Source organism: Mastigoproctus giganteus, chromosome 1 (assembly GCF_048544385.1).
Source record: "Mastigoproctus giganteus isolate SK-2022 chromosome 1, ASM4854438v1, whole genome shotgun sequence".
Taxonomy (NCBI): domain Eukaryota; kingdom Metazoa; phylum Arthropoda; class Arachnida; order Uropygi; family Thelyphonidae; genus Mastigoproctus; species Mastigoproctus giganteus.
In genome coordinates, this window is record NC_143575.1 from 230,614,135 (window position 1) to 230,626,224 (window position 12,090).

The window sequence follows — 12,090 nt, forward strand, 5'->3', positions numbered from 1 at the left end:
TCTACATCCTTCTTGAAATGAGGCCTCCAGACCTGTATACAGTACTCTAGGTGTGGCCTGACCATCGCCTTATACAATGGAATAATCACCTCCTTATCCCTGCTGGAAAAATTCCTGTATATCATTGACAATACTCCATGAGCTACTCTTGCAGCCCATCTGCACTGCTCAGAGAACTTCATATCTGCCTGCACAACCACCCCCAAGTCCCTTTCATTCTCTACCACTGTCAGTGTTGTACCACAGAGTTGATACATTGCTCTGTTTCCCATGTGTAGTACTTTACATTTGTCAATGTTAAACTTCATTTGCCACCTCTCAGCCCATCTGCTCAACCTTTCCAGATCCTGTTGCAGAAGCATAGTGTCAGTAGTGTCCTTGACAACCCTGCCAACCTTTGTATCGTCTGCAAACTTGGACATTAAGCCCGATATACCATCATCAATATCATTTATAAATACAGAAAACAATAATGGACCCAACACTGAGCCCTGAGGGACTCCACTAATAACATCAGTCCACGATGAGCAGTGTCCATTGATTACCACTCTCTGTCTTCTCCCCCTCAACCACCCCTTTATCCATAGCAGCAATTTGCCTCCAATGTCACACTGCTCCAATTTGTGTAGCAGTCTTCCATGTGCAAAAGTATCAAAAGCCTTTCTAAGATCCAAGTATATAATATCAAAGTTATTCCTGCATCCAGTTCTTTTGTGACTGCATCATAGTATCCAATCAAGTTGGTCAGGCAAGACTTCCCCTTAACAAAACCATGCTATGTCTGAGCTATAACTGAAGTCTTGTCTAAATGATCCTGCAGTGCTTCTTTAACCAGTGCCTCCATTAATTTTCCTGGAACAGAAGTTAAGCTCACAGGTCTATAATTACTTGTGTCAGCCTTTGATCCTCCTTTGTCAATTGGGGTCACATTTGCACATTTCCAGTCTATGGGTACCTCCCCTGAGTCCAAGGAAGCTTTCATAATTATGGCTAAGGGTTTGCTTACTTCCTTTGCTGCCTCCTTTAATATAACTGGATAGATCCCATCCACCCCGGGTGCCTTTCTTGTGTTTATCTTCAACAGTTTCTCCTCCACTTTACTCCCAGTTATTTCAAGATTCTGTAGCTTACTGCTAGAGTTGAATACACCTCTGGCATTCCCCTCGCTGAATAACTCCTCATGTGTGAATGTCGATGCAAAATATTCATTTAGTTTGTTAGCTACCTGAGCAGGATAATTCTAATATGTATGCATGGGATACATATAAATTAACATGTGACACAGAAGCCTATGATAGATATAAGTTGATCTGTAACCAAGTTACAAAGGAGGTTAGGCAGGCGAAGGCAGATTACGAGAAATCTTTGGCAAGGGATGCAAAGAAAAACAGCAAAGAGTTCTTTACTTATGTAAACTCTAGAAGGAAGGGGATGAATCAGATTGGTCCACTTGATATCGATGGGTCAACTGTTGATGATCCTGCTCAGGTAGCTAACAAACTAAATGAATATTTTGCATCGACATTCACACATGAGGAGTTATTCAGCGAGGGGAATGCCAGAGGTGTATTCAACTCTATCATTAAGCTAGATAATCTTGTAATAACTGAGAGTAAAGTGGAGGAGAAATTGTTGAAGATAAACACAAGAAAGGCACCTGGGGTGGATGGGATCTATCCAGTTATATTAAAGGAGGCAGCAAAGGAAGTAAGCAAACACTTAGCCATAATTATGAGAGCTTCCTTGGACTCAGGGGAGGTACCCATAGACTGGAGATGTGCAAATGTAACCCCAATTCACAAAGGAGGATCAAAGGCTGACACAAGTAATTATACACCTGTGTGTTTAACTTCTGTTCCAGGAAAATTAATGGAGGCACTGGTTAAAGAAGCACTGCAAGATCATCTAGACAAGACTTCAGTTATAGCTCGGACACAGCATGGTTTTGTTAAGAGGAAGTCTTGTCTGACCAATTTGATTGGATACTATGATGCAGTCACAAAAGAACTGGATGCAGGGAATAACTTTGATATTATATACTTGGACCTTAGAAAGGCTTTTGATACTGTTGCACATGGAAGACTGATGCACAAATTGGAGCAGTGTGGCATTGGAGGAAAATTTCTGCTATGGATAAAGGGGTGGTTGAGGGGGAGAAGACAGAGTGGTAATCAATGGACACTGCTCATCGTGGACTAATGTTATTAGTGGAGTCCCTCAGGGTTCAGTGTTGGGTCCATTATTGTTTCCTGTATTTATAAATAATATTGATGATGGTATATCAAGCTTAATGTCCAAGTTTGCAGACAATAGTTGGCAGGGTTGTTAAGGGCACTACTGACGCTATGCTGCTGCTGCAACAGGATCTGGAAATGTTGAGCAGATGGTCTGAGAGGTGGCAAATGAAGTTTAACATTGACAAATGTAAAGTACTACATATGGGAAACAGCAACCCCAGAGCAATGTATCAACTCTGTGGTACTACACCGACAGTGGTAGATAATGAAAAGGACCTGGGGGGTAATTGTGCAGGCAGATATGAAGTTCTCTGAGCAGTGCAGATGGGCTGCAAGAGTAGCTCATGGTGTCTTGTCAATGATATACAGGAATTTTTCTAGCAGGGATAAGGAGGTGATTATTCCCTTGTATAAGGCAATGGTCAGGCCACACCTTGAGTACTGTATACAGGTCTGGAGGCCTCATTTCAAGAAGGATGTAGAGCTGCTGGAACGAGTACAGAGAAGGGCAACAAGATTAGTGAATGGAACAAAGGGGTGCTCTTACAAAGAAAGGCTTAAGTTTTGCAAATTACAGTGTCTGGAGACTAGGCACAGGCGAGGTGATGTGATAGAGGTGTATAAAGCCTTGAATGGTTTGAGCATGCTCAATGCTGATGGGATTCTGCCTCTTGCTCAGGATAATCACCTGAGAGGGCATAAATACAAACTGAGAAACGATAGATGTGTGGAAATTTGCCTTTAGCCAGCGGGTAGTTGGAACAGACTTCCATCCCTTGTTGTGGAAGCTGATAGCCTAAATAAATTTAAGGCTCAGTTGGACAGGTATTTCGAATGAAGAGGGGTGAAGTGGAAGCCTTTATTTTTTGGCTGATGCTGCATAAGGCTTTTTTTCTTGCATCATATGCCTCTGCTAATAGCAGTCAATTGAAGTCTACTAAAATTAAAGTGACAATTTATAATGTCAAGTGTTGGTGAAACTAAAACTGAACTACACTTTTAATCTCACAAAAATAACTAAGTTCTTTTTGCTTTCTCTTAAATTTTAATTAAGATAATTCTTTGATCAAATTACAGGACTGTTGCTTCTTGATAAAAAAAGACAAAACAATTAGTGTGAGGAGGAGCCAAAGCTTATATTAAAATAAGCAAAATAGTTTCAGGAAATCATATTTTATAAACCATTATCCCTTAGGCCTTTACTGTCCGCATCAAACCTTGAGAAATGTACTGATATGTGAATTGTGTACTTTATGTATTCAAACTAACTTGTTTGAATCCACAAAGTTATATTCAAACTTCTCAGTCAGAGAATTCTATGACTGTAAGCACAGGACCAATTTGTTTGAACAGCAAATCCTTTCAGCACATAGCAAAGAGAATAACTATATCACAACAGTCTCACAAAGACCAACTCATTAACTTGCACATTAGTTTTATGCTGATTGCATATTTTAAAAGTACAATAATGCAATAATCTAAAAGTAATATCACTTTTCATCACTCAGGAACCACAACAGTATCACCCTTCATGAATTAAACAGAATTTCACACAAATAAAATTAAACTGTTATGTATTTCTGTATTGTTAAAATAATATAATCTCCTATCATTAACTTCTCAAGTTTGCCCCCATCCCTTTCTAATCAAACAATTAACATGTCTGTACCTGCCTGAGCACTATCATTCTTATGTGAGAGGATGTGTTCACTAATCACAATTTTATTTAACACACAGTGCACCACAGTAAACAATGTAAAAAATATGCAAGAGCGAAGTTAATTATATCATATAGTCAGATGCAAGTAAAATTATCATCTCAATTAAACATTTACATTAATCTTAACTACTGTAAATCTCTCTCTCTCTCTCTCTCTCTCTCTCTCTCTCTCTCTCTCTCTCTCTCTCTCTCTCTCTCTCTCTCCCCCTCCCTCCCTCCCTCTCCCCACAAGTTTATTATAATGTCAGATTCACAAATACATTAACTCTAGAAAGTCCTATAGTACAAATTTATCAAAAGTTTTATAAAAATGTATATTAATTAAAACTCAACATAACAATATTAATCACTATTCCAAGAAGCTACAAGAAGCTATATACCAAACATTATCTAATCAAGCTGAGCAAGTTTTGGTCCTTGAGGTTGTCACAGACATTCTCTCAGATATGCATACAAGCTGTACTTGCTACCTGGGAGTCTAAAACGCTGATGGAACTGATATTCAAGTGACTCGAGTCAAGTGGATCCAATTTCAGTGAAGTCTGGACGGTCTGTGACAGCCAATTCCTCTAAATGCACCTTCACAATGGTGGGACTGTTAGTAATCCTGGGTATAACCCCATGCACAAGCACCCACAGTGTGCTTATGCATGGGGTTATGCTTGTGTAGGGATCGAGTGTTGCGCCCAAACCACATGGAGGAATGCCACTCCTCGGTATTACCAGGCAATACTAGGTGATAGATGACTCTCGTCAACCAGAGCAATACCACCACTTTTCTCATTGGAGGCTTGAAGTGGGGAACCCATGTTTTGTCTTCAGAGCTAAGTTCTGAAGACAAAACATGGGTTTGTCTTCAGAGCTAAGTTCTGGTCAACCCTTCCCCCTTCATGCAGTATGACTGATGACTTTTGAGGTTATGATGGACATCATGGCGAGATGCAATCTTCCTTACATTTAGAGGGTACAGCTCTAAAACGGTGTTCGCAGGCTGGCTGCTAGTTAGTACACCGGACTGAACGTATTGGTAACTCATTAGGAGGCTTCCGAATCAGCTAGTGTATAATCTTGCTACCTCTACTCTGCCAGATAGTGACTATAGGGAGTCCAAGTAGTGTGTATATGGGGGGGGGCATTGTCGAGGCCACATTATGTCAAGGATCTGGGTATATTCTTACCATGTTTATCCAAATCCAAAAATTTCATTACTTCATACAGCATGTCGCACCCCCAAATTTTTCTTACAATTGAATACACCACGAATTGTCAAGCTAATAGAGTAAGCTTATCTGCAAAAAGATCTAAATCTCCCAAACACTTCCTAGTTCATTTCACAAATATGGTCTCGATTCTAATCTCAACGATGTCCATTTCCACTTGCAGTCTGCCAAACCATGTACTTTTTCAGACGGAATCTCATTAGGTTGATTCAACTAATGCTCATCTCACTTGTCTAAATTATTTGCTGTATGATTCCTTTCGCCTCAAAGGTGGTAATTGTGAGTATGCCATTCTGATATTCCCTGTCAGAGACTGTAATTTGGAATCTCCTCTTTTTGATCTTCTCTGGCTTAAAATCTCTCTACCTCTTTCTGTCAAATTCAAATGTCTCTACCGTTCTCCCAACTCCACTAATCACTTGGAGCTCTTTGACTTCCTCTCTTTGCTACTTGACTTTCTCCACTCCAACTTTCCCAACAGTGAGGTGATTTTAATGCTCAACTTCAGCTGGCTTCCATTTTCTAGTCACACCGATCCAGCTGGTCGAGATGCTGAGGCTTTTGCAATTACTAATTAAATTGCACAGATTGTTCATTTACCTACAAGAATAGCGGATAATCCTAACCATACAGCCAACACGCTTGATCTTTTTCTTACAAACAACCCTTCTAAGTACATAGTCAAAGTGAGTGATCCTTTAGGCACCTCAGATCATAACTTGGTGATTGTCTCCTCTCCAATGGAGTCTTTATCTCATGGCTAATCCCAACAGTGTGTTGTTTGCATTACAAGAATGCAAAATGGGGTGACCTGTGAGATTTCTTTTCTTTGGTCGGATTATTGTTTCAAAACTTCTGATGTCAAAGTTTGCTCAGATCGTGTCAGTGAAATTATTATTGTAGGAATGGAATCCTTTATCCCACACTCCACTTTAAAATCTCATCCTTTATCTAAACCTTGGGTTTTCAATAAATGTGCTAAGGCTGTTCAAGAGAAGAATGTTGCTGTTGATATGGGGGTTTGATGACGCATAAGCTACTTTGGCTATAATGCAGAAGAATGTTGCATATCGTAATTGGCTTGTTTCCAATTCTTCAGTTTCACTTTCTGCCTACACCAAAGCTCGCAACAATTGTAAAGCAGTTATTAATCAGTCCAAACTAGATTTTGAACAGGCTAAGAGTAGACAACTTGCTTCTTGCACTCTGGTCTCTTGCCAAAGCTATTGATTGCAACTTTTGCCATTCTCTGCTCCCACCTCTGTCAAAACCAGATGGTTCTGTTGTCACTTCAGCCAAGGATAAAGCTGACCTGCTAGCATCCCATATTTCTTCAAACTCATGTATTAATGATCTTGATAAAACACCTCCCACCATTCCCAACATGCTCCATTCAATGCCTCCTGTGGTCTTCCGTCAAAAGGATGTCAGAAGGATTTTGATGAACCTTGATGCTAAGAAAGCTCTAGGTCCTGATGTTATTTCTCCACTTGTTCTCAAAACCTGTACTCCTGAACTTACTCCTGTTCTTTGCCGCCTTTTTTTCACTTTCTTATTCCAAAGGTGTTTTTCGTTCTGCTTGGAAATTTGCTGATATCCAGCCAGTTCCTAAAAAAGGGGACAAATCTCTCCCATCCAATTATCGTCCCATTGCAATTACTTCTACTCTTTCTAAAGTAATGGAGAAATCAATTAACCGCCAACTCTTAAACTACCTAGAAACCTTCCGTCTGATCAACGATCGTCAGTATGGATTCCGTCAGTGTCGATCCACTGGTAATATTTTAGCTTACGTTACCCATTTATGGACAAATTAAATGAAAACGTTCGGTGAAACGCAAGCAGTTGCTCTTGACATCTCAAAGGCTTTCGATCTTGTTTGGCATAAAGGTCTTCTAAACAAACTTCCATCTTATGGTTTACCAACTGTGTTTTGTAATTTGTTATCCAGTTTTCTCTCTGATCACTCACTGAGGGTGATGGTAGATGGCTCTCTGTCTTCTAACTTCTCCACTAATGCTGTTGTCTCCCAAGGTTCAGTTCTTCCCCCCACTCTTTTCCTCTTGTATATTAATGACCTTCTTCCATTGACTGGAAATCCTGTCATTAGTTTTGCTGACAACAGCACATTGCATTCCACTTTCCATTTTGAGAAACCTTACCTTGCCCTGCTCAATCAGCTTTAACTTCTCGAAAATCTGCTACTAATTCCTTAAATGCCGATCTTCAGGTAATTCTCCAGTGGGGCAAAGACAACTTAGTTGATTTCAACCCTTCTAAAACTCAGCATTGTCTTATATCTTGCAAAAAGGATTCTTCTGCGCATATGCTTATCTTTGATGACACTCTGATTTCTAGGTAAGGTGATATATCTCTTTTGGAGATTACCCTGACTTTTAATCTCTCTTGGCACAAGCACATTACAAATATTGCTTCCTCTGCATCTAAAAAGCTTGGTTTTCTCTTTCGCTCTCAGCATTACTTTTCTTCCAAAAAGTTGTTCACTCTGCACAAATCGCAAATCCACCCTACCATGGAATATTGTTCCCACATCTGGGATGGTGCCCCCAAAACCTCTCAGGCTTTTAGATTCCATTCAGAAGAGGGCAGTTAGGTTAATTAATGACTCCTCTCTAATAGTGTTTCTCCACTCATTGTCTCATAGACGTACTGTTTCTGCTGCATGCCTCTTCTACAGATTCTTCCATGGGCACTGTTCTTTTGAATTGGCTTCTATAATTCCCGCTCTCTCTTTCAAAACAGTCCAAACACGTGCCGGCACCAGTCGATATCCATTTACTGTCCAATTTCAAACTCACAGAACCAACTTTTCATCTTCCTTGTTTATTCATTCAACTGCTGTTTTCTGGAACAACCTTCCTTCATACGTATTTCCTGAAAATTACAGTCTACAAAAGTTCAAGTCTAATGTCAACAAATACCTTCTTTCATCTTCTCAACCTCCAACCCAAGCACGGTAGTAAGTACTATAGGTTCTAATACCTCTTGTGTTTGGGGTTATCATAAAAAAAATAAATTTTTTATCAAAATAACATTAAAAATAAATATACAGACTGCACTTTGAAACAATTATTACTTATCAATTATCCATTACACACTAGATTAATACTATAAATTATCAGTGTAAATACACCATAGATAGCTCATCAATTTAATTGTATCTCATATTGCGACTACCTTCACAATGAGTTACCATGTACTGCACTACCTCGAATAAGTAATGCTTCACTAATGGAGAAGATTGTTATTTATTCTCAGTGGACACTACCACCCAGATGGCACTGTTTCAAGGCTTGTTGGCCTATTGTCAGTGGGTAGCAGGTACCCTGGTGTTGCAATCATGCCAACCCAGTTGAAGTTAATTCCACAATGAGAGATGTTAAAAGGTGTACAAAATAATACTATAAAATATGGATGTAAATATGCCATAGATCACTCATAAAAGAAAAACTACAATCATAATGTAAAAGCATTATTATGCCTTGTGCATTTATATTTTAATATAACACTAGATTAATACTCATACATAAAAGTTATTTCTCAATTTAAGAAACAATTTAAAAAGAGATTATACTTTTACCTCAAAAATAGCTGACTGGTTGTTTTTCCTTAAATAATAAGCAAAAACATAGGTATACATTAAAGTCTGCCGACATTGACAGAGTACATCAACTGCCTTCTTAAGAAACTGGACTTCAATCCATGACATATTATGCTGCTGCATTTCTTCCATTTTTTCTTTTACTGCTGCATATAGCTGGTTACATTTTAAAACAATTAACAAAAAGAAAGTCAATCATGATTCTGCAATTTTCATTAATACAGTTTCCAAATATTATTCAACTATAGATATGACAATTGTCACTGAATTAAATAAAAACAAAGTTCAAAGTTAAAAATTATGAGAATTAAACTTAGGAGCTTGCACTGAACCCTTTCACAGAAGAGTTTTGACATAATGAATTTTCTGGTACTGTGTGAACTCCTTCGGAGGGATGGGTGGGGGGGGGAGTCAGAGGTTTTTTTGCACAATTTGGGAATTTCATTATAACAAATAAAAACTTTGTCCACTATTTATCACATTGATTTAGTTTTATTTTAATACAAAGGAACGTTTCATTATGCATAGTGTGTGTGTGTGTGTGTGTGTGTGTGTGTGTGTGTGTGTGTTGTGTGTGTGTGTGTGTGTGTGTTAAACATAAAAAAATAAATATAAATTTTAAAATATTAGAAAGCATGGGAAAAGGCATAACTCAAGCCCACATTCTACACCAGTACTTCCAAAACTTTTCTGATGACAACACACTACATGCATGCCAAAAATACTCACACCTCATCCAGAATTTTATAATTATTCGACACCCCACAATTCTGTTCCTTATTTATAAGTTGATGGTAAATAAAATTATATGCAATTTCCTTTGTTTTGGAGCAAAAGCATGTAAATTCTCATCCTTTATCTAAACCCACTTTTCCAATAAATGTGCTAAGGTTGTTAAAGATAAGAATGTGGCCTATCATAATTGGCTTGTATCCAAACTTCCAGATTAATTGAGAAGCTGAGGCACATGAATTTTCTACATAAAATAAAGCTTGTAACAACTGTAAAACAGTTATTAATCGATCCAAACTTAATTTTGAACAGGCTAAGAGTAGAAACTTTCATTTTGTCCAAGTGGTATTTGAGCATTCTCTTCTCTTGCCAAAGTTAGTAGCTGCAACTTCTGTCCATCTATATTCCCACCTCTGTTATAACCTGATGGTTCTACTAAATCTGCAGCTAAAGATAAAGCCAACTTACTAGCATCCTTCTTTTCTTCTAAACTCTTGTACCTGATGATCTTGGTGAACCGCTTTCTACCAAAGCCAATTCACTCCACTCAGTGATGTCTGTGGTCTTCTGACAGAAGGATATTACAAGAATTTTCACACCTCAGCTTGTTCCTGTTCTGTGTCATCTTTTTACATTTTCTTATTCACTGGTGTTTTTCCTTCTGCTAGGAAATTTGCTCATATCCAGCCAATTCCTGAAATGGATGACAAATACCTCTCTTCCAGTTATTGCCCCATTGCACTTACTGCTACTCTTTCTAAAGTAATGGAGAAATCTATCAACTGCAACTCGTAAACTATCTGGTAAACTTCCATCTGATCAATGAATACCAATATGAATTCCATCAGTATTTATTTACTAGCGATATAATGGCTTATGTTACTCAACTTTGATGGAAAAATTTGGTGAAACTTAAGCTGTTGCCCTCGTCATTTCTGAAGCATTTGATCATCTTTGGCATAAAAGCCTTCTAAAACATGGTCCCATGTTATGGGCTGCTGATGGTTTTTTTTGTGCATGGGTAGCCAATTTTTCTCTGCCTGCTCACTGTGAGTGATGGTAGGTGACTACCTTCTAAATTAATGCTGGTGTTCCTCAAGATTCAGTTCTTTCTCCATCCTTTTCCTCTTGTATATTAGAGACCTCCTTCCACTCACTCAAATTCTGATTCATATTTTTGCTGATGACAGTATACTGCATCCGCCTTTTAAGTTCAAGAAACCCTGCCCTGCACAAACAGCTTCAAGTTCTTGAATATCCACCAAATTCTTTAATTCAGCAGTGGTGACCTTTCAAAATAGCATTCCCATGTTACCCGTTAATCAATTATTAACATCTGAAATTTTTTTTCCTACTTTCCTAAATATAGTTTTTGAAGCAAATCTCTTCAAAAACTATTTTAGTAAATACTATTTACTAAAATTGTTTTTGAAGAGATTTGCTTATGGTTTGAGTACAGAAATTGTGCATGAGAACCTGTCCAGTGACCCACCATTGTCTTTGCAACTGTTTAGCTTTTTCTTGAAGAATGTTGTAGTACTGGACAAGGACTGATGCTATGTATTTATAGTTTCAGGTTACATGGTTTTCTTCTCCCCACTAATTAAATAACCATCTACAGTCTTATCATAGTTGTTTCGGAAAGATTTATTATTGTTTCACACAGAAAAAAACTGGAAAATGACCCAATATTCATTTAAGAAGGCCACCACTGCTACCACTGCTGAATTAAAGAATTACACTGCAGGAAGCAAGATAAGCAGTTTCAAATTTTGCATGCTCTGAAGCATTGTAAACTTGAAATCAATCTGAAAATGAAGGTACCAAATAGTATTAAATATATATAATGTTTAAATAATATTTATATACATAAGCAGAAATACAAGAACATGTTTGAAATTTTGTGCGCTTAAGTCTTTTAATCCAGTGGTGGTGGTCAAAACCTAAATGGTCAAACTGATAGGTGCTCTAATTTCTTTTTAATTTTTGAAAAATGTTCTACATTTTTTTAAAAATTCTGCTTGAACAGTGCCAATATTTCATCTTTTCTTAATGGATTACAATACCTATTTGTAGCTTTTTAAAAAAATTAAATTTTAAACATGTTATACACATTTCACACCTTTTATTTAAAAAAAATTACATATATAAACATTTTTAGACATAAAATAGAAACAATTCAAGGAATAACTGGACAAACTTTTAGAGGGAATTAATGTATGAAAATTGGGTTTTTTTTTTTTTTTTTTTTGGCTGATGCTACACTTGCTTTCTTGCATCATATGCCTCCTTTACTATTACAAATATAAATATTCTAAAAAATATCTTATCCATTTCATTTAAAAGACTGCAAAGTGCATGAAATTACAAACATGCACACACATACATTTCAGCTTATGAACAGATTATGAACCTGAGGGAGCATAAATTCAAATTTGAGAAAAGACAGTTGTAGAATAGATGTGCAGAAATTTGCCTTTAGCCAGAAGGTGGTTAATTGCTGGAACAAACTTCCATCTGTCATTGTGGAAGTTGATAGCGTAAATAAATTCAAGGAGG

The 12,090-nt window shown here is 37.6% G+C and overlaps 1 protein-coding gene across 4 annotated transcripts in view; it reads right to left on the reverse strand.

The window, feature by feature from the left end:
• The window catches only part of LOC150091589 (E3 ubiquitin-protein ligase arih1-like), a 268,953-nt gene that overhangs the window by 19,409 nt on the left and 237,454 nt on the right, over positions 1–12,090 (reverse strand). For all 4 annotated transcript variants that reach the window (XM_090384745.1, XM_090384752.1, XM_090384760.1 and 1 more), the window contains one exon: positions 8,779–8,955. In XM_090384745.1, coding sequence (XP_090240871.1) covers positions 8,779–8,955 — 177 coding nt within the window. The remainder of the gene's footprint in view (positions 1–8,778; positions 8,956–12,090) is intronic.